At 37.5% G+C, this 23,247-nt stretch overlaps 1 protein-coding gene across 5 annotated transcripts in view; it reads left to right on the forward strand.

Annotated features, from left to right (window-relative positions):
* The window catches only part of LOC129762195 (inhibitory POU protein), a 136,166-nt gene that overhangs the window by 37,665 nt on the left and 75,254 nt on the right, over positions 1–23,247 (forward strand). For all 5 annotated transcript variants that reach the window (XM_055760225.1, XM_055760222.1, XM_055760223.1 and 2 more), the window contains exon 3: positions 15,535–15,591. In XM_055760225.1, coding sequence (XP_055616200.1) covers positions 15,535–15,591 — 57 coding nt within the window. The remainder of the gene's footprint in view (positions 1–15,534; positions 15,592–23,247) is intronic.

Here is a 23,247-nt window from a genome sequence, read left to right on the forward strand (position 1 = left end):
CTTTCGCGCGTGGGATAAATCACGAATACGCTGCCACTTTGTATTCCTTATTTGTACGATGGGGCAAACATTATCACGCATACGGTACATTAGAAACGATTTGGAAAGAATAAAGTAGAATTTTGCTTTTGTGGATGAAAAAACAACAATAAAAGTTATGGAACAATCTTGTACATAGTAAAATTTCTGAAAAATTTGGGATACGCAAACAAAAAAACTAACTGACATCACAAGTTTAGTTTATACAGTCACTCGATCGTTTTTTCTACTTTTTGGGGCGTTTTGTCTAAGATTTATTTGATAACGAGAAACTATTAACACAATGTATTTCGGGCATGAATTGAAAAGATGGCTAAACTCCGTTAAAATTATGGTGCGGTAAAAACAAACGAACGCGGGCTATTCGAAACGACTTTGTTACATAAAGTGCTGGAAGGAATATATAGTTTGGAATACAATGTATCCTCGGCATTAACATTGCGTCATTTCGGTGCGTGATGTGATTCGCAGCATTGATTGGAAACAGTGTGAAAATAGTTACAGATAATCAATCATATTTTTTTCCGTTTTCCGCATTTTTGTTGTCTTTAATAAATAGTTTATTGCACCGATGTTTACACAAAAAATATGGTTCGATGTTCAATTCGACCTGTCTACCGCACATTGAAAATGTGCAATGAAAATAACAATTTTCAAATGATTATTAGTGTCATTAAGAGACCGTTCTGTTTTGAGAAGGTTTAGAAGATTGTAAAATACAGTCATGTATTGATGTCATCGCCTTCAACATTTTTTAAAGCGTCGGATTCTTAGTATTACATACAAAACTGGACGACTGCTCTCTGCATGTGGCGTGTATTTTCATTTGATCTCACGATAAATATTTAATTATGAAAATCGATACAACTAAATGAAGCACGAAAAAATCATATGTTCGTAGTAAACACGGAACACACACATTGAACAGAGCTTCCGCTTGCACATAGATATGTTGTGAAAAATATATGCTTTGAAGTGTGATGCTGGGTGCGTAGCCACGTGAAGCATTTTTTTGTTTCGTGACTTGTATGAATTTTTCCGCATTACGCTAAATATTTATGATGTAAACAATACCGTCGGTAGTATTGTAGCCTAGACTTTTTACATGCTGCGACTCTCGAAACAAGATGAAATATGATTTCTGATGCTCCAGTTGGGGCGTCAGATTTTGATACGAAATATTGATTATGTCTACTGCGCATATACATGAATGATGGGTGTGCGTTTCAAAAAGGTTGGTATACGATGTAACACAAACAAATATGAAAAATGGCGTCCTCCAAACGCGAGTAGAGACACTTATACGAATCAAAATCCAGGATTGGGGAAAAATGAATTATTCTCGAAAAAGGATTCATGACGTACTCAACTCAAACATAACAAAATATGGTAGCAGTAACCAATCATGATTGATATAAACGATTTTAGACCACACATCCATTTTCCTAGTTTCCTAGTAGTTTCGTCAAGTTACATTATGTGCATTGGATCGCACAAACACGAATGTAAACACTGAGCTGACGACGACTAGCGATGCATTCTCCGCCCCACGACGGAACGAATCAAGCGTGACACTACTCTATTGACCAGAGAACACATTTCTCCTGTTGGCTTCCAACATGGGGAAACACTACTGAAAGTGATATCCTGTTTGCGACACAAGAGTGAGACTGCTTTGCCGACGGCTTTCCTCACTGACGGAAATGCATATATGAGGCTGATCCCAAAGTAAACTACAGCAAAAGAAATTGATTTAATACATAGAATTACCAGCAGTTCTCTTTGGCATCGCACCACGAAAACTCGAAGATCGTAAATATTCTTAATTGCTCGGAATTATGTTACAATGTTATTGACTATTAATAAACATCGTTTGCACCCACCATGTATTGATGACGAAGCATCAGTGCACTGGGCACATGCAGAACTTCATTGTATTGCAGTTTAATTCAATTTCAAGCGCTATATTTATCGTATCGCAAACCACTCACCCACGCGTCCTGGCGGCAGAGGTGAAACGATTTACGTGTATATCGCTTTTTGACATCTACTCCTCTTGCTTCAGGTGTACGAATGCTAGGTTTCGTGGCATTTTGCATTTGTTAAACTGTGAGATTCATTTCAAAAGTGATGCACAGAATGGTAACAATGCCTAATCGCTAACGCAATATTAATAAAAAAATAATTGTAACGAGCACACACATCTATTAGGAGTAAAGTTTCTTCGGTTTTACAACAGATGGCGTATCTTGATTATTATTCCAGTGAATCAAAATTCCAGACATTCGTTGGAAAGCAACTGTCAGGGTTGTCACATCTAATTTTGTAAAATTTCCTGAAAAAAACTGTATATCTGTATTTTTATCAAAAAAATCTGTATAAAATTCTCATTAATGGGTTGTTACAGTCGTATCAATACAACAACATAAATCATAAAAAGGTTTTCTCATAATCCTCTGATTTGTATGATGGTTATACATAGGGTGGGTTTAGACTAGTCATATATTCATGTGAAGAAATATGATGAGATTTATAGAAATCGCATCAACCGTTTACACTAGCGTGAACTTCTATAATGAATATATTCATATTTTCGGTGAATTTATTCACCTGAAGTAGAACTGCATCCAACTTTAATGATTTCTCACCAGTGAGAAATTCACAAGCGTTTACATATGCTGAATTTATTCAAGTTATACCCACCTCGAATAAGTATATCATATTTATTCTCACCCGTTTACACCTATTTTCACGTGAATAAATCCATCTATAGCTATAGATCTCCCTAATGTAAACCCACCATTATGCTTTGCCTTCAAATTTTTCGTCAATTTGATTCTTGAAGCTCCTCCTTGAGCCGATACACAGTTCTTCGCTATCAAATCAAATCTTGTAATGTGCAATAAACTTTACATCGTTGGCTAAGACGTCAATAAGTCTCGTCGTCCATAATCACAGTAACTTCATACTTGGCTTCAAAAAATATCTTAACCCTTAACCCAGCCATTGCCTTTGAGTAATGACTTGTTGATCTGATATTTCCGGGAGTCTTTTTCAGAGTTCAGTTTGCTGTTATAGTTTTTTTTTATTTCTAAGCGTTATGATCCATAAGATCTACAGAACAACAATGACTTGGGTAGTTATTTGGAGAAAATAAGAAAAACTTGATAATAAAACTATGAATACATTCAAGCCGCTTGGCTGTATTCCGCTGTATCCTTCCAATAACATAAGTTGGGGATGATTTGTTCGTAGACCTCGTTGTTCAACTTAATCAGAAGGATGTTTTCCAAAGTGCTCTCTCCTAAGGTAGACCGATGTGGTGATAGAACGAGTGCTAGAGCACTAAATCCGCTCTCAACCATTGATTGACATGCTGGTACGGACATCACAATAGCAGCAGGTACTTCGCGATGGTTGGTTAATTCACCCAGTGTTCCCAAACGTTGTATGATGTAGGACGGCGATGTTCCGTACCACCGAACATTTCTGTGATAAAGTCATGCTTGTTTGTCATTGATTTCAGCGTTAGGATTAGATGGGATGGAAGCTTCTACCACGTCTATGTTCAGCCGTTTGATGGCAACCAATGTTTGGGAAATGAACCGCCGTAAATAAACGATAGCATTGATTCAGTAAATAATAACGCTTGTTCAATATATTACCAGAATTTGCACCTTCCATTTTCACATTTGACAAATACTGCTCCTAGCAACTCAATTGGGTCGCAGTCACTACTTCGATTGAATGGCACTATCATTCATTCAACAGAAGGGTATCTCAAATCTCTTTGATAGTATGACAAACGACAAGAAGAAATTAACGGTTATTAAACCGAATGGAAGGAACATAGTGAGCAGAGATCCCTCCTCTGACACCGGTTAAAATTTCATCCGTAATCCTTTGGAAAGTGGACGCTGCACTCGAGATTCCGAAAGGTTATCTTGTGAACGCATACAGGCCTTTATGAGTGTTAACAACTACAAACTTTTGCGATTTTTCTGTAAGCTTTATCTGCATATACGCATCCTGTAGATCCAACTTAGCGAAATCTATCTATATATATAAAAATGGAGTGATGTCTGTCTGTCTGTCTGATTCTTATAGACTCGGAAACTACTGAACCGATCGACATGAAAATTGGTATGTAGGGGTTTTTGGGGCCGGGGAAGGTTTTCGTGATATTTTGAGACCCCTCCCCCCTCTCTAAGGGGGGGCTGCCATACAAATGAAACACAAATTTCTGCATTACTCGGAAATTAACCAAGCAAACGAAACCAAAGTTGGCATGTGAAAGTTTTAGGGTGCAATAAATGTTTCTATGATGGTTAGACAGTCCTTCCCCTACTCAAAGGGGGGGCTGCCATACAAATGAAACACAAATTTCTGCATTACTCGAGAATTAATCATGCAAATGAAACCAAATTTGGCATGTGGAGGTTTTAGGATGCAATAAATGTTTCTATGGTGATAAGATACTCCTTCCCCCTCTCTTAGAGGGGGCTGCCATACAAATGAAACACAATTTTTTGCATTACTCGGAAATTAATCAATCAAACGAAACCAAAGTTGGCATGTGAAAGTTTTAGGGTGCAATAAATGTTTCTATGATGGTTAGACAGTCCTTCCCCTACTCAAAGGGGGGGCTGCCATACAAATGAAACACAAATTTCTGCATTACTCGAGAATTAATCAAGCAAATGAAACCAAATTTGGCATGTGGAGGTTTTAGGATGCAATAAATGTTTCTATGGTGTTAAGATACTCCTTCACCCTCTCTTAGAGGGGGCTGCCGTACAAATGAAACACAAATTTTTGCATTACCCGAGAATTAATCAAGCAAATTAAACCAAATTAGTCATATGGAAACTTTAGAGTGCAATGAATGTTTCTATGGTGGTTAGATACCCCTCCCCCCTCTCTTAGGGGTGGCTGCCATACAAATAAAACACAAATTTCTGCATTACTCGAGAATTAATCAAGTAAATGGGCGGAACGAAGTTTGCCGGGTTAGCTAGTATATATATATATATATATATATATATCTACTCAAATTTACGAACACATCGTTAATATTCGGTAACGGATCATGCTCATTGCAAATGACTTTGCTCACTGTCACCTTACAATCCATACAGATTCTCACGCTTCAGTAACCACTACGATTGAAGATGTCCAATCGCTGTCTCGAGCTGGTCTAAGAACATCTTCTCTCACCAGCCTATCTAACTCCTCTTAGACCTTCTCTTTGAGCGAAAACGGCACCTCATACGGCTTGTAAAACACACACGCATGGTCTCTCACAACTATATTAGCTTCAAAACCTTCCATTGGATGCTGTAGGTTTTCTGCGAATAACTCATGGTAGTTTGTATTTCACGCAGAGAGTAACTCATTGTTTTCTCGATCACATATCTGGTCACTCACCGACACATTCGTACATGCACTTTCACACAATTCGTGAACAAAATAACCTCGCCAATCGGGATAGAATACGTCTAGTCAATCCCGACCGATGAGTGGACGAAATCGATCACTATCAACTACGATCAACGGTAAAACGAATAATCGATCATCATCGCACCTAACCTCAACTTGGATCGATCCTGCAATCTTAAGTGAAATTCCAGAAATCATTTTTAACTTAACCTCACACTTCCGAATACGCAAATCGGGAAACGGTTGCCCCAGAGTCGATCTCGAAATGAAACCACTTGCCTTCTAGTCATACTTTCCTGAACAGGGGAATATTCGTCACGTGGTTTAATTCGGCTTCGCTGTCGTAATCCAGTAATTCACCCTTATCGTCGTCGTTTGTCATTCATGTTTCGCTTACTCCAATAGTTCCTGGCGATGTGGCCTTGCTTACCGCAACAGAAAAACCGAACGTGCTTCTTTGCGTGCTTCGTGCTTTTTCTTTTCATCTTCATCTGGTCCTCCTCGATTTGCTCCAGATTTTGGCTTTGGATACTGCTTGGTCGAATGTGGTGTCGTCTGCGCTCATCATTAGCTCCCCTTGGATTTTGGCGTTCCAAAGGCCTGCTATGAACTTGTCTTTGAGCACCTTGTAGATGAACTCTCCGAAAACACAGTGCTTCGAGAGAGCGTGTAATTTATAACTATAATAACTATCTATTTAACAATTATCAACGATTACAAAGATTTTTGTGTCGTCTGCGTATACTAAATGGCACCCATTCTCCAGAAGTAAAATTGCGTCATTGATTTATAGCGAGAATAACAGAAGGCCAAGGTTGCTTTCCTGAGACACACCTGAGGGGTTACAGAACCAGTCTGAAGTTGACGAACCAATCTTGACCGCAAGAGCTCTATTACAAAGATACGACTCATACCGTTGAACAAATTTCTCAGATGAGCCCATTTTATCCAGTTTACGCAGAAGAATAAAGTGCTCAACCCGATCAAAAGCTGCTTTCAAGTCGATGTAAATTGTGTCCACTTGTTTTCGCGGACCGATATTTCGAAGACAGATCGAGATCAACTCAATGACTTTTATGGTCACACTTCTTCCGGGCTAGAAACCATGCCATGTAAAAATATGACCTTTTGTTCTGTTGAACATAAAGTTGGAAACGATGATCTTTAGAAAATTCGAGCATGCACAGAGAGAAGTATTCCCACGATAGCATCTGACATCAGTTTTGCTTCCATTCTTGTGGACAGGAAACATGTACGATAATTTCCAGTCGGTCGGGAATTTTGCCAAGGCCAAATTAGATATGCGCAGCAGTGGCTTCATGAGTTGGACAGAATTTTTTTTATAACCCATGCAGATATTCCATCTAGACCGGAACTGTTCAACGACTCCAGTTTCTTTACAACTGCAATAAACTCTCCAGATGAGACCTCGAACGTATCCAATTCGATCACGTTATTTGGAGTGAAGTCAAGTATGACTACGGAATCTTCATTTGCATGCGTAACTTCGCAAACAGAGCGAAGAATTCGGCGAAAAGTTCACATTGCTCCAAACTAGTGTTTACGACTCTTTGACCCAGGAAACGCCAGTCCTTTTTTCGTTTCGAATTTACGAAATTCCAGAATTATTTTGGATTTCGTTTGAGGTTCCTTTTGATAGATCTGGAGTATTTGCGGTAAAGTCGGTCGTTCAAGTACCAGTAACGGCGGTTAGCTATGTGGAAGATAATTTGATCAGGAAGAGAGTGTGTTCACGTTTCACGTTTCTTTGTTTTTAAGAGGCTTTAAACTTTGCAGTTCATTCGCCTCCAAGAGAGTGTGATTTGTGGAAGTTCTTATAAGTGAATTCGCTGCATCTTCTCCTTCTTCGCAATTCTTCATTCGACCACGGCGGCGGAGCGAACGGTTCAACGGAGTACATTAAGCAATTGCCAGTCAAACAGAAGCAGAGAATGCGTGGACCGCAATATCAATGTCCTGGCAGTTCGAGACAGAGGACCTGTCGATTTGACGTAATACGGTAGATGAACGTGCGAAGTTATACCCCTGAAGCTCTTCAAGACATCATTAGTATATCGCGTGTGAAAGCTGCAGCTTAAAGAGAACGGCGGATAACATTCATCGATTGCGATGAGTGGGTCGTTTATGTTGTCATTGTCTATTGATTCACTGACAAGTGAAAGATCAAAAATGTTGCCATGTCGGTTGGAAAGCCTATTAATTTGACGTAAATTGCTGGATTGATAATATCAATGGAATATAATATCAATATCTATGGTGTTAAGATACTCCTTCACCCTCTCTTAGAGGGGGCTGCCGTACAAATGAAACACAAATTTTTGCATTACCCGAGAATTAATCAAGCAAATTAAACCAAATTAGTCATATGGAAACTTTAGAGTGCAATGAATGTTTCTATGGTGGTTAGATACCCCTCCCCCCTCTCTTAGGGGTGGCTGCCATACAAATAAAACACAAATTTCTGCATTACTCGAGAATTAATCAAGTAAATGGGCGGAACGAAGTTTGCCGGGTTAGCTAGTATATATATATATATATATCTACTCAAATTTACGAACACATCGTTAATATTCGGTAACGGATCATGCTCATTGCAAATGACTTTGCTCACTGTCACCTTACAATCCATACAGATTCTCACGCTTCAGTAACCACTACGATTGAAGATGTCCAATCGCTGTCTCGAGCTGGTCTAAGAACATCTTCTCTCACCAGCCTATCTAACTCCTCTTAGACCTTCTCTTTGAGCGAAAACGGCACCTCATACGGCTTGTAAAACACACACGCATGGTCTCTCACAACTATATTAGCTTCAAAACCTTCCATTGGATGCTGTAGGTTTTCTGCGAATAACTCATGGTAGTTTGTATTTCACGCAGAGAGTAACTCATTGTTTTCTCGATCACATATCTGGTCACTCACCGACACATTCGTACATGCACTTTCACACAATTCGTGAACAAAATAACCTCGCCAATCGGGATAGAATACGTCTAGTCAATCCCGACCGATGAGTGGACGAAATCGATCACTATCAACTACGATCAACGGTAAAACGAATAATCGATCATCATCGCACCTAACCTCAACTTGGATCGATCCTGCAATCTTAAGTGAAATTCCAGAAATCATTTTTAACTTAACCTCACACTTCCGAATACGCAAATCGGGAAACGGTTGCCCCAGAGTCGATCTCGAAATGAAACCACTTGCCTTCTAGTCATACTTTCCTGAACAGGGGAATATTCGTCACGTGGTTTAATTCGGCTTCGCTGTCGTAATCCAGTAATTCACCCTTATCGTCGTCGTTTGTCATTCATGTTTCGCTTACTCCAATAGTTCCTGGCGATGTGGCCTTGCTTACCGCAACAGAAAAACCGAACGTGCTTCTTTGCGTGCTTCGTGCTTTTTCTTTTCATCTTCATCTGGTCCTCCTCGATTTGCTCCAGATTTTGGCTTTGGATACTGCTTGGTCGAATGTGGTGTCGTCTGCGCTCATCATTAGCTCCCCTTGGATTTTGGCGTTCCAAAGGCCTGCTATGAACTTGTCTTTGAGCACCTTGTAGATGAACTCTCCGAAAACACAGTGCTTCGAGAGAGCGTGTAATTTATAACTATAATAACTATCTATTTAACAATTATCAACGATTACAAAGATTTTTGTGTCGTCTGCGTATACTAAATGGCACCCATTCTCCAGAAGTAAAATTGCGTCATTGATTTATAGCGAGAATAACAGAAGGCCAAGGTTGCTTTCCTGAGACACACCTGAGGGGTTACAGAACCAGTCTGAAGTTGACGAACCAATCTTGACCGCAAGAGCTCTATTACAAAGATACGACTCATACCGTTGAACAAATTTCTCAGATGAGCCCATTTTATCCAGTTTACGCAGAAGAATAAAGTGCTCAACCCGATCAAAAGCTGCTTTCAAGTCGATGTAAATTGTGTCCACTTGTTTTCGCGGACCGATATTTCGAAGACAGATCGAGATCAACTCAATGACTTTTATGGTCACACTTCTTCCGGGCTAGAAACCATGCCATGTAAAAATATGACCTTTTGTTCTGTTGAACATAAAGTTGGAAACGATGATCTTTAGAAAATTCGAGCATGCACAGAGAGAAGTATTCCCACGATAGCATCTGACATCAGTTTTGCTTCCATTCTTGTGGACAGGAAACATGTACGATAATTTCCAGTCGGTCGGGAATTTTGCCAAGGCCAAATTAGATATGCGCAGCAGTGGCTTCATGAGTTGGACAGAATTTTTTTTATAACCCATGCAGATATTCCATCTAGACCGGAACTGTTCAACGACTCCAGTTTCTTTACAACTGCAATAAACTCTCCAGATGAGACCTCGAACGTATCCAATTCGATCACGTTATTTGGAGTGAAGTCAAGTATGACTACGGAATCTTCATTTGCATGCGTAACTTCGCAAACAGAGCGAAGAATTCGGCGAAAAGTTCACATTGCTCCAAACTAGTGTTTACGACTCTTTGACCCAGGAAACGCCAGTCCTTTTTTCGTTTCGAATTTACGAAATTCCAGAATTATTTTGGATTTCGTTTGAGGTTCCTTTTGATAGATCTGGAGTATTTGCGGTAAAGTCGGTCGTTCAAGTACCAGTAACGGCGGTTAGCTATGTGGAAGATAATTTGATCAGGAAGAGAGTGTGTTCACGTTTCACGTTTCTTTGTTTTTAAGAGGCTTTAAACTTTGCAGTTCATTCGCCTCCAAGAGAGTGTGATTTGTGGAAGTTCTTATAAGTGAATTCGCTGCATCTTCTCCTTCTTCGCAATTCTTCATTCGACCACGGCGGCGGAGCGAACGGTTCAACGGAGTACATTAAGCAATTGCCAGTCAAACAGAAGCAGAGAATGCGTGGACCGCAATATCAATGTCCTGGCAGTTCGAGACAGAGGACCTGTCGATTTGACGTAATACGGTAGATGAACGTGCGAAGTTATACCCCTGAAGCTCTTCAAGACATCATTAGTATATCGCGTGTGAAAGCTGCAGCTTAAAGAGAACGGCGGATAACATTCATCGATTGCGATGAGTGGGTCGTTTATGTTGTCATTGTCTATTGATTCACTGACAAGTGAAAGATCAAAAATGTTGCCATGTCGGTTGGAAAGCCTATTAATTTGACGTAAATTGCTGGATTGATAATATCAAGAAGCCTGATCGATTAATTGTCGGGTCCACCGTCGACGCACACAAACATGTATTCCACTGACTGCCCGGTTAGTTTGAAACATAGGATAAAATCTTCTAGCAAGGTGGATTACATTTGTCCGGCACAAAATTATAAATCGTATACATACCTGCGCACGGTATCACAGATCGTCTTCTACCCATGATGTTTTTCCCGCGCCGCAATATTTCTTGCCTACTACACACTTTCTGAGCGGTTGTTTCTGTTGCAGTTGTTTTCTGGTGCGATTTTTTCGGGGAACGATACCTACTATCTCAATTCACAATTTAAACAAATTTGGGCATGAAACAACCTATAAATCTATCCCATTTACGGTGATATATGCAGGTGTTCAATTTACCATCACCAGGTGATCATTTTAACCACACACTGAAAAATTGCACACTTCGATTCTATGTTTCACTTATGGATCAGGTTCGATATGTATATGTTAGAGGCAAAGAAGAAAATAAACTTTCTGCACCGGAACCTGACTATTTTGGTTTGTTGGCTCGTGTGTCAGAACCGAAGCAGAGTTGTCTCGTTCTTTTTTGAGTCATGATTTGTAGCACATAAAAGTAAAAGAACGTTACTGGGGAAAATGGTTTATGTAAGATCATATTTGAACGAACGAAAACGAATTATTCAGTGAAAGAATCAATCGGCAAACATTGTCCATGGGTGATGAAAAAAAAACATTTTTTTCTGTTTTTAAGCGCTTTTAAATATAGAAGATATTTTTCCAGACAAATCATAATAGGATCTTTTGCTTTCTGTTGGGGGTACGACGGGAAGGAAATGTAATTCTCTCGGGAGACGAATAATTTTACTTTCCGTATCTCGTCTTTTGTCAATTAAGCAACTGAAATATAAACAAACTGAGAGAAAGCAGGAGTACGCGAAAGTTGAATGCTCTTTGCATCACTAATTTTTCTCGGTTCATTTCATCTGCATTAGCAGCTGTCCGTCTTACCCCATCGATACAATTTTTTTTCTCACAAATGAACTCACCTGTGTGGTACATTTCTAAAATCGTTTCGACGTCGACTTATCCACCGAAATATAACTACAAGATAATCGAGTTTGAAATCTTATCGGAGCCGCACTGCACACAGAATCCTCATATATAATTAACTATTCGAATCAATCGCATGTCTATTTTATCCACATTGTCCATCTTTCTCACAGTTCCCCTGAGTAAGAAATTCCAAAACTTCAATGATGTATATTTCATACCCATGTGTTATTACGGAATCACAGATTTTTAGAAATCACTGAAAATTTTTAAGATCATTTCTCTAGAAATATAATAATCTTGTATCGGTTCTATATGTTTTTTCTCTCTATTATAGTGATTTTCAACACTTCTGGCTGGTTCGTCACTTTTACTTCCTTTTTTGGAAGAATTGAACTCGTGACCATTGCATGAGAGGTATGGATTTTACCACTACGCCAGATTGCCTTCCTCGGTTCTACTTACTGTATATGACATACGAGTAGTTTCCAAAAAAACGAATTCTTCCACAGACACAACATCAACCGATTTTTTAACCTTTTATGACCCAAAAGGTACTCAGATTTGGTACAAATCAAGTGGAACTTTTTGATTCATCATATAGCTAAACTCCAAACTGTCATTTGAAATGGTCTCAAAGTCAACATATCTAATTTATGAAATTTTATACGCTCTGATTCGAACAAACAAATTTCATGTTGTTTGTGTAGTTTTATCGGATATTACTATTTTACACTTGTCGCGTAGCGTACCGTCATAAGATGCTCAAATTTCTCATTTTTACGATGAAATTTACGACATTTGGTTTTTTTCTTTTTTCGTTACCATTTTGTTCCATTCAAAATACAGGTAAAACAATAAAAACTGATATATTAACTCACACACAATTCGGCTTGAATATTTTTCTTGTAGTGATATATCAAAGAATTTGAATTTCGGAAGTTGAAAGGTTTTCAAAAAGAGGTATGAAATATATTTGATATAAAAATTCAATGTGAAATTTAACCAGCTGACGAAAGTTTTGAGTACAAATGATTTTGAAGCTACAATAGTCCTAATTGTTTCACATTTAAGCAACCTAGCAGAATACCTAATAAAACAACAAACGTTTTTTCATTTTCGGGATAAACAGCATGGAAAGACTCCACAAAAAAAACTGACGAATAATTAAACATTTCATTTCACATTATATGGGCACACAAACCAGACGGAAAAGCAAGGTTGGAATGGTGGAATGCTAGAGGAATTAATTTGAAAATTACCACTGCATTTTTATTTGACCACCGTATACATCATATTGATGGTGATGAATAATGAAGCGGACCGTATGACAGGCAAATGGAATGTCCGGTTAATGAATTTTCAAGAAGCACAAATAATTGTGGGAGAAATCAAAAGTTCGTATGGAACATTTGGATTACTCCTTCTTGGATTGATTCTTGGATTGAATTGTGAAGAATTTTGGGAACATTTGAGCAAAAATTGCTGCAGTTGTACACACAGCCAGCAATCCGCATCATTTTGCAATCACGGAATTAAATCATAAATATGTTGTACGGAGATCGTTTCAGTAGTTGCGCACTTCTTTTACTTTGTTTTTCAGGGGCTTTGAACTTTGCAGTTCATTCGCTTCTTAGTTGTGTCCGTATTGGTGATGATACTTAGGGTGCTCATTAGGTTGCCAATGAAAATGGTCATCTCTAATTTCAAAAAGTTACCTAATAAAAAATGTTCACCACTTCGAAAAAACACCCTATGCCAAATATTAGCTCAATCGGACTTAAGGGAGAGTGGCGCAAAGCGGTCAAAGTTTGAGTTTTTTGAAAATCGAAAAATCACCCAAGGGGGAAGTAAAGGAAATCGGGGTTTTCGAAAAAAAATTTATGCCAAAAGTCTTAAAATTGCATGAAACGTCGAGATCTAGTGTCATCACGAAAAAAATTTTTTGTCAAGAATCGACACTCTAGAACTTAGTTTTTTTTGGAGTACGAAACGAAACGTATGGTTTCAAGTGCCAATGAAAATAGTTATCCCTATTTTCCATTCGGAACTTATTGCGAAATATTGATTTGCACGATAATATACCCTATGCAAAATATTAGCTCATTCAAACTTCATTTATTAGTGTTGCAGACGTTGAAATTTGAGATTTACTGTTATCTCTGAAAAAAATTTTAGTGAAAAAAAATTTTTTTTTTGGCAGTTGGTTGTTTTTCTATCTGAAAAGTCGATTTTTGACAAAAAAAATTTTTTTGAGAAGAAAGCGTTCTCGACGTGTCATACAATTTTAAGACATGTGGCATACTTTTTTTTTAAATCCCGATTTTCGGTGATTTTTTGGTTTTCAAAAAAACTCAAATTTTAACGTCTGCAACACTAATAAATGAAGTTTGAATGAGCAAATATTTTGCATAGGGTATATTATCGTGCAAATCATCATTTCGCAACAAACGCCAAATGAAAAATCGAGATAACTATTTTTATTGACACTTAAAACTGTTTTGTTTCGTATTCCGGAAAAAAACTAAGTCCCTGCGTGTCGATTTTTGACAAAAATTTTTTTTTCGAGATGACACCAGATCTCAACGTTTCATGCATTTTTAGGACTTTTGGCACTAACAATTTTTTTTGAAAATCCCGGTTTGGGTGATTTGGGTGGGTGATTTTTCGATTTAAAAAAAACTCAAACTTTGACCGCTTTGCGCCACTCTCCCTTAAGAGCTGATATTTGGCATAGAGTATTTTTCCGAGGTGGTGAACATTTTGTATGAGGTAACTTTTTGAAATTTTATGGTCGATTTTTTCCATTCCATTCATTGGCACCCTAGTGCTTATACACTGTTTGACCAAAACCAAATATTTAACGCTTTTGTACTTATCAAATTTAATCGACACAAAACACGACACGCAAATATTCAGTTACTAAATGCATAAAATCTGTTCGTCAAACTTATCAGTACATAGTTACGTTACGTTAAATATTTCAGTCGATGTTTTCCCATGTTGAATATTTGACTTTGTTTGCCACTGTTGATAATTGAAGAGTTACAAACAAGTTAGTGTGCCAAACTCAAACCGAATATTATCTGAAAAAAATGTCAAATATCTGACCTCCGGACCTCCGTATGGTCACATTTAACACACGTTTGGTTGATAAAAGAATTCGAACGCCTTTTGTTAAATAAACGATAGCAATGACGCCTGCCTTTAATTCGAGTACAGTGAGATATCAAAGATGAGTTTTTGCACTTATTAGACTGAGATTCAGATCCTAAACTTCAAAAAAGAACCCCTTCTCTTCAAAGACAAATTCAGACGTCTTGTTTTTTTAACCATTCAGTCAACCGAATGCATGCTGAATACCCAAATGATAACAGTACAATTCGTCCTCACTTAGCAGTGTCTCCATTCTGTGCAAAACATTTGAAACGACTTTTTTACACCGACGATCAACAGTATCAAGGTTTCGTGAGTTGTAATGGTTTCAATCTAATGTTGTTTTATTGGACTACTATTATAACAATGCTTAGCTTATTTCATTCCTTTTATTTTCTTCAAGTCTACGCAAAGCGGCACTTCTTATGTTTTGTAAGACCACTCGTCCGGAGGCTGACATTTGGCTGCTTCCGGTTTCATTGGTTGCGCTGTGATTATCCACATTGCTTTATCTGCTATTTTCGTTATCCGCGGTAACCTTGCCACACTATCCTGCCGGGATTCTACTGTATTGAAAGAAAATGAATACCTAATCGACCATAGACAGCCCAATTCGCTCATATATCTAACGTGAAATCTATATTTAATCTATTTTCAGAGTCGATTTTTAGAAGATGCATCAATAATGTGCAATTCATGGTCCCCTAGGCATAATGTAAGTTTTGACATTTGTTCTTATAAATATTATTTGAAAATTTACGTTCATTATTTCATCTTCGATATGCAGAAAAGTATAGACTACTGTCATACGGGGTCTCAGTTGATGTTGCAAAAAAAAAAAACATTCGTAATATCAAGCTCTCAGGCATTTTGTTAATCTGTTTTGTATATAGGTAGATACGAAACCAACATCTACTGGAGAAACCGCCAGCATGTCGAGTTTGCCAGCAGTGGCAGTGCGCGCAATGTTTCTCAATGTTTCTAATTTTAAATTTGTTTTAACCGTAACTCGAGTTATGAACTCCAGGATGCTGAGAATCACGAGAGCATATAAATTTAGAAATCAGTAACCCCTGACTTCAAAATGCTTAGTCTGCCACAGTTAAAATTTGAGAAAAAAAAAAACAATCTATATTCCGATATTTATTGTAAAAAATGTTAAACACAAATTTTACTCATTAATTCCCCTTCGGAATGTAAAATCTTCAATGAAATCTGGAATATAGTCGAAATCATAGTAGTAGTCCCAATCCTAGAAAAGAATGCTTTAGCTTGTCACAATTTTCATTGCCAGTCTTAATATAACTTTTTGTTCTGTAATGAGCAGATTATACTTTAATAATTTAATAAAGTGAACGGATTGCGGAATACGTTTGATATCCTATCGAGCCTTGCCTGAATTGTGTCGATCGAATTTCAGAATAAGGATGATCGTTTCCCAGAATAGTAGAAGCACTGGAGTAGGTGTATAATTTCTAAAGGAAAGTGTTTTAAGCTGAAGTTTTTGGACATCCTACACGTGAATCGTCTGAGACTATTATGAACGCGTCCAAAGTCAGAAACCCATGAAACTTAAAAAAAGGTTTTTTTTTTGTTTTATGTCAGTTTGTTGTACATATATGGAACAAAATAAGTTACTAATGGATATCGATTGTAACAGTATAGGGTTGGTTTCATAAAGTACTGTTTTTGCTTTTCAAGAACTAAATGTCTTTTGGGAATTCCTGAAAAATCCGCTTCCGGAAACTTATGCTTTTTTTCGTTAGCCATTACTCCCTCTCGCACTGATGCTGAAAGCGTATTTGCTTTCACTCCATATCATCATACGGTGCTCAAACACAACAGCGAACATATTTTGGATTGCTTTGATTTTTAACAACGATAATGACAATTTCGAGTAATCGTTACAAGTGCACTTCTACCGAAGAGCGGCGGAAATAAAACGGGGGGTGAATAATTACTTCGAACCCTTAACGGATCTTTTGTGGACGAGGCACTTGAAATGTATTGCGTGTAAATAAATGAAGCTTTACCATCCTTCCGCTTTCAACCCTATGCATACACGAAAAGTATTCACCCTCGTAGCGCAAATACACCTGTTACAGTAACAAAAATTCACCCTCACTCACCCCCATTCTTGCTCTATTTCTTTTTGTTCAACAAACGGCATACAGTAAGGGTAGATAGTCATACTTCTGGTTCTGCGTGTCATGGTACCAAAAAGCTAAAATAACAAACGAATGATCTTTCAAACTAACAAAAGGCAGTAGTACCACGGTTTAAACGATATTCGTTTCCTAGGAAAGATTTTCTAAGCTCCAAAGTTACGTGTTTACTATCTCTACATTTATTTACTTCAATGTAAAATGTAGGCCTAAAATAGCAACCACACGATATGTGTTTATATGCTTGTAGGTACCGAATCAAACATCGTCGGGCCTGGAACAACATACGAAGCTAGAGTAACATAAGAGCTCAACGAATGAGTAAATGCCGCACAGCATAGAATCGAGAACTTGGCGTATTCCCACACACGGGTTTCGATTTTTGCTTCCATCCACTACCATTTCGGGTAGGGTATGCGTGCTTAGAATAACAATAACTCCAATACCGAACATACCGTGGTTACAAGTGGCATAGTTCTTCCGAAACAAACCTGTAGGGGTGCATGGTACCAGGGTTGTTGGCTTTTGTGCTAATGAATATGTTGGTTTCTGTTGATTATGCTTGTTAACTAAAATTTGTTTTAAAGTAACCAGGAAACTATCCAAGTAGAATTTAGTTAATCTGTTTATCAATGAGATTGTAATTTATCAATCTCGGGATAAGAATGTTTACACTTGGCCATGTAAACTGGTTGTCACACAAAAAATATGAAAAATTTCAACGCATTGTATTTTATTCCAGTCAAAACACACAGAAAACACAATTCGAGTATCAGCCATTTCATTCCAACCCGATATAGTGGTTCTCAGATTTTCGCGAAAAGTGATAGTTTTGTTCCTTTCCACAAAACATTAGACCCGTATTTTTTACTCTTTATAAGGGTGCCATTTTTATTTAAGGGCGGTCCGTTAAATGAATGTTTTCCACTTTTTTCAAAAAATTACCTTTTTTTGAGTCATAACTTTCGAACTAATTCGAACTAAATTGAAGTTAATGAGTTAGTATTTTTTCAAAAATTTCACACATGCGGATAAATAGAATTTTGTTTTCGTAATTATTGATTGTATTTGTTTTTTTTAATTTACTCGGTTAAAAATAGAGGGCGCTATATTTTAAATATCTTGAAAGCTGAGTTTTTTACATAACATATCCAAAAATCAGAGAGGTGTGATCTTTCGGACCACCCTAAAATGGGCACCCTAATAATAACCTAATACAGGTAGGACTCGATTATCCGGAGTATTGATTTTTTTTCACTCCGGATAATCGTGTCGTAAAAGAAAACGAATTCTCTCTTGGTAAACGTAATATAAAAATGATTTGCACTTATTTATTAAACGGTTTTATCTAGATTGACCCGTTTGTATGTTTGTGACTTTGTAACTTTGTCTGCAGCGCATGTCTGTACCACATTAACACTTTCGACGCCCCGTCACCCAGATATGGGTGACACTTTCCTCGCTCAAATTGAGTAGTATTTTTAGAAGGAATTTGATAGAATAGACACCTAAATGTAACTATAGGATATGAAGAAAAATAATTAAATCATAACCATAATATTATACTATTTATATTATACTTTTTATTAATTTATAGTACGGATGGTTTGTACTGCAGTTTTTTGCAAAACCCCTATATTATGACTTTGGCATGTGTTATAATCATCAATTCGTCTTCAATTGGAAACAAACATTGCTAGATCATTTAAAAGTTATCTATAAACTAAGTTTGATCTGCAAGAAACTCAAAAACGTCGCGTTGGGCGTCGTACGTGTTCATAGAAATTTAACTCCCTTCCTGTTCACTGATTGATCTGAAAGTTGGAACACATCTTAATCTCTGATGTCATTATAAAACTGCGTGTTCCATGATCTTGAGAATCCAAGATGGCGGCCGCTATAAAATGGCGGATTACATATTTTCTCAGAACCGCTTCAATGTGGGTATCAAATGAAAGGGCTCGACTAGTAGAACACAGTTATTTATGAAAAATGCAAATCCAAAATGGCCGCCATTTGGATTGGCCGAAATTCTACTATCATTATAAAACTGCGTATTCCATGATCTTGAAAAATGTAATTTGGCCGTCGCTAAAAAATGGCTGAATGACTTGACTTAGAGAACACGAAACATAATAAACAACATAAATTCAAAAAGGTCGCCGCCACTAAATAGTAGACTATATATTTTTTGCTATCCCCTCCATATCGGTATCAAATGAAATTATTTGAATACAGTTACATCATGAAAATATTCCGAAGAAAATTAGGTAAGAAATAAACGTTGGATTGCCATTATCCAAAGTTAGTTGTTTCATCATATACCCCACGATTTTATTTTAGTCTCATCATTGCCCTAGATTAAAGAAGGAGCGAATGTGATAACTACTAACTGCTACTTGCCTAATCATTTGTTTAGCTTTTTGTACATTGAACCGTTTAACTTGAATATTTTTTTACATATTTTATTTACTAGTTTTTAGTAAATTATCTATATCACTAGTATACTTCTCTACAATAAAACCAGTCAACTTTTTTTTCATTTTTATTTCTTACCTAACTTTCTTAGGAATATTTTTATTCTATTAGTCAAATCATGTCATTTGATACCAATATTGAGGGGATTGCAAAAAATACATAGTCGACCATTTCGTGGCGGCGACCTTTTCGAATTTATGTTGTTTATAGTGTAGTGTATTCTCCAAGTCAAGCCATTCAGCAGTTTTATAATGACAGTGGAATTAAAGGTATGTTCCATATTTCAGATCAATCAGTGATCAGGAACGGGGTCAAATTTCAATTAATGTGGGACAACCCTACAAACACTCAAACATACATACAAACAGGGCAAGCTGAATGAAACCATTGAAAAGAAATTGTTGTTGTAGCAAATTCTAGCGGCCGCTTTGTCTTTGCTCGCTCTAAGCAAAGCATAAACACAACAGCGCGCATCCATGCGAGCCGTATACGCTTGTAGGAAGAAAAATATCTCAACAGAGAGAGCAATCCAGATTCAAGCGCGCAGTATAGAAATACGGCGCAAGCACGGCGCAAAATTCAGCGTAAAACTGGGCGCAAAAGCGGCGCTGACAACAAAACATTTCATCTGTGTTCCGGAGTGTGCTCATTCGCCAGAGCGCGTGTACACAAGGAGTGGGAGCTCAACTGGGTAAAAAAATCTTGTTACACATTTGCATTTGCATTTTTCATAAATAACTGTGTTCTACTAGTCAAGCCCTTTCATTTGATACCCATATTGATGGGGTTGTGAAAAATATATATATGGCGTCATCTTGTGGTGGACGCCATTTTGGATTTGCATTTTTCATAAATAACTGTGTTCTACTAGTCCAGTGGTTTTCAACCTTTTTTGCTCCATTCCCCCCTTTACGAAAATTAATCCCACTGCTCAACACCCCCCTCCCCTCGTATCAATATTTTGTAAGAAGGTCTGTGGAATGTCAGTAAAATAATGAAAGAATTCGAACGAGTTTCAAGTTGATTTTATACTTGTATCTAATTACACAAAATGTATATAAAGTCTGTCAAATCAGGATGGCATATGCGCCTGAACAACCTCCGCCAAAATCGTAATTCTTGAAAACGAAAAGCACACCTCATGTGATCTTCGATATGCACTCTGTTACGGTGTTTTGCTTCCATCAACAGCATTGTAGGAAATCCTGTTTAACATAAATACTACGCAAAAGACAACAACACTCGTAACGCTTACTCCACATATCAGGATAAGTATCGATCAATTGTAGGTCGATGAGTTTGTTTTGAAATTGATCCAAAACTTTCATCACCGTCAGTCGGAAGGCCTTTCAAACCATGTCCAAATCATGTTCTCTGATATAAGGAAATTATGTTTCAAGTTCAATTTGTTGTGAAAAGTCTTAACAAATGCTGTACAATTTCAATTTTTATGGTCTTCTGTACTGTTTTGTCGTCTGTTCCATCATCATTCACTGACGAAAGTCTTTCAAACATTGCGAAGTTGTTCAATCCAACGTAAATTTGGAAATGTTTGCCGAGGATGGCAAATTTTAGTGTATCCAATAAAGTTTTTGTGGCAATTTTTACTAATCATTGTCATCTTGAAAGTGAAGTAAATGTGCAATATTCCCTAGCACAATTCCTCCCTTTTAATGACCAAATTCCCCACTAGGGGGGAATTCTCCACCGGTTGAAAATCACTGTACTAGTCAATCCCTTTTATTTGATATCCATATTGATTATTCAATATGGAATTATTATACAAATTATAGAAATATTTCGATCTAAAAATAGGAAAAATCAAAAATACTCCGGATAATCGAGTCTCCGGGTAATAGAGTCTGACCTGTAATAACAATAAAACAATACGGGTCTAATATTTTGCGATAAGGAACAAAATTACCACTTTTCACGAAAATCTGAGAACCACTATATCGGTTTGGCATTGAATGGCTGATATATTTTCTGTTCATTCATATTTTCCCCCGAAATCATTACGAAAAAAAATTAAAAATAGTCCGAATGAAGATTGATTTCCCCGCCAAAAAAAGCATGTTTGCCGGATTTTAATAACCATTTTGCGTTGTATGTCGATGTGAAAGGATACCACTCACATGAACATACGATACCGTGGTATATTGCATATGTCCTAATGCCATCAATGGAAACCACTAATAACACATCAGTGTCAATTTCTAGTTTTCAATTCGAGTTGATAAGAATTTCTCTGACAGTATGTAATTACGAATCGATTTATAACCCCTGTAAGTTTTCGGAATCGCAAGTTTTCGATTAAAAAGCAAGTTCATTTTTCACCTCCACCAATCAGAGGTTCTATCATGTTTGGAAATTATTTTCCAGTATTCAACACATGGTTAATATTTGCCCGACATCTGCTAGTGTAGAAAGCAGTTGACAAACCACAAAAAACATCCGGTCACGTGTTCATGGTGGAAATATGTTTCCACCTGAAACACATTCAACGTCTGTATATTATGTCGTATACCACATATTCAATGCAACTGAGGCCAAGCCAATGTTCCATTATTAAATTGTTTGGTATGTAATTATATTTTGTCGGGACAGGGACCAGCGGTCAACGCAAATATAGTTTAGTACGTTCCCTTCCCGTTTCAACCTTATCGAAAGAGTAAGTTGATTATTTCAACTGCACTTCCTAACCGCTTGGGGTATGAAAACATGAGTGATATACAGGTCTACTTTTTCGATGCCACACATTAAACTAATTGAAGAAACTATTTTTTCACCTCACATTTCTCGATGGAACCTCTGTCACAAGCTGCAAGCAGCATAATCAAATGCTTGTTCTCTATTCACAAAATGATCAATGTGATGAATCCTCATTGATTACTATTACGAAACGCAATAAATCAAACTTATGTTTCATAATTATCGCCTTTTTACATCGGAATAAATGTGAAATATTCTTCTATCAAACAGCGGAAATAATCTTAAATCTTTGCATGCACCAAATCATCAGCAGAAAATTCCCTCTTGACGGTTTCATAGTGTCGATCGAACAGGATATTGTTCATGTTATTCATAGATGATGTTAACAATTGTTGAGGTTTAAACAAATCTGGGGTCGTAGCGATGGTTCTGTATGTATAAAACATACGTTGTATTAATGATTTACAACGCTCCGGTTGGGTGTCGCTTCGTAAACAGAATGGAAGGTTTGAAGATTTTGCTAGGGATCTTCTCGAAGTTTCGGCATAATTAATATGGACTCTGTCCAACGGCTCCGGTCGTAATTACAAATCCTTTTTGCGCAATGATTTGGCAATTTCCGCACGAGATCTACATTGTCGGGCACAATCTTTAAACAGGTTTTCGATGTAAGGCCTTTATATGATATTCCTTGCAAGGGAGTTTATCCGTTTCAGTCCTTGAAAAAATGGATCCTCAATCGTCTTGGAATTTATTAGTGATGTGAGGTGAGAGGTTGACGTAAGTGCCCAGCGTTGAATTCTGAATGGTACGTTTAACAATGTTCATTCTGTCACACTTTGAGCGCTGCGGCCCAGACCAGCTCGAGTCATTTTAGGGGGGGACCCCGGTCTGGAAGGTCGGTAAAATAGAGTTTTTGTTGCATGTCCTGCATTGTTCTGCGACATCCCGTGGCTTCAGAACCGATACCACCAGTATAATACGGATTTTCAGACAGCATTCAGGCATCCAACTGT

This window comes from Toxorhynchites rutilus, chromosome 1 (genome assembly GCF_029784135.1).
Source record: "Toxorhynchites rutilus septentrionalis strain SRP chromosome 1, ASM2978413v1, whole genome shotgun sequence".
Lineage (NCBI taxonomy): Eukaryota > Metazoa > Arthropoda > Insecta > Diptera > Culicidae > Toxorhynchites > Toxorhynchites rutilus.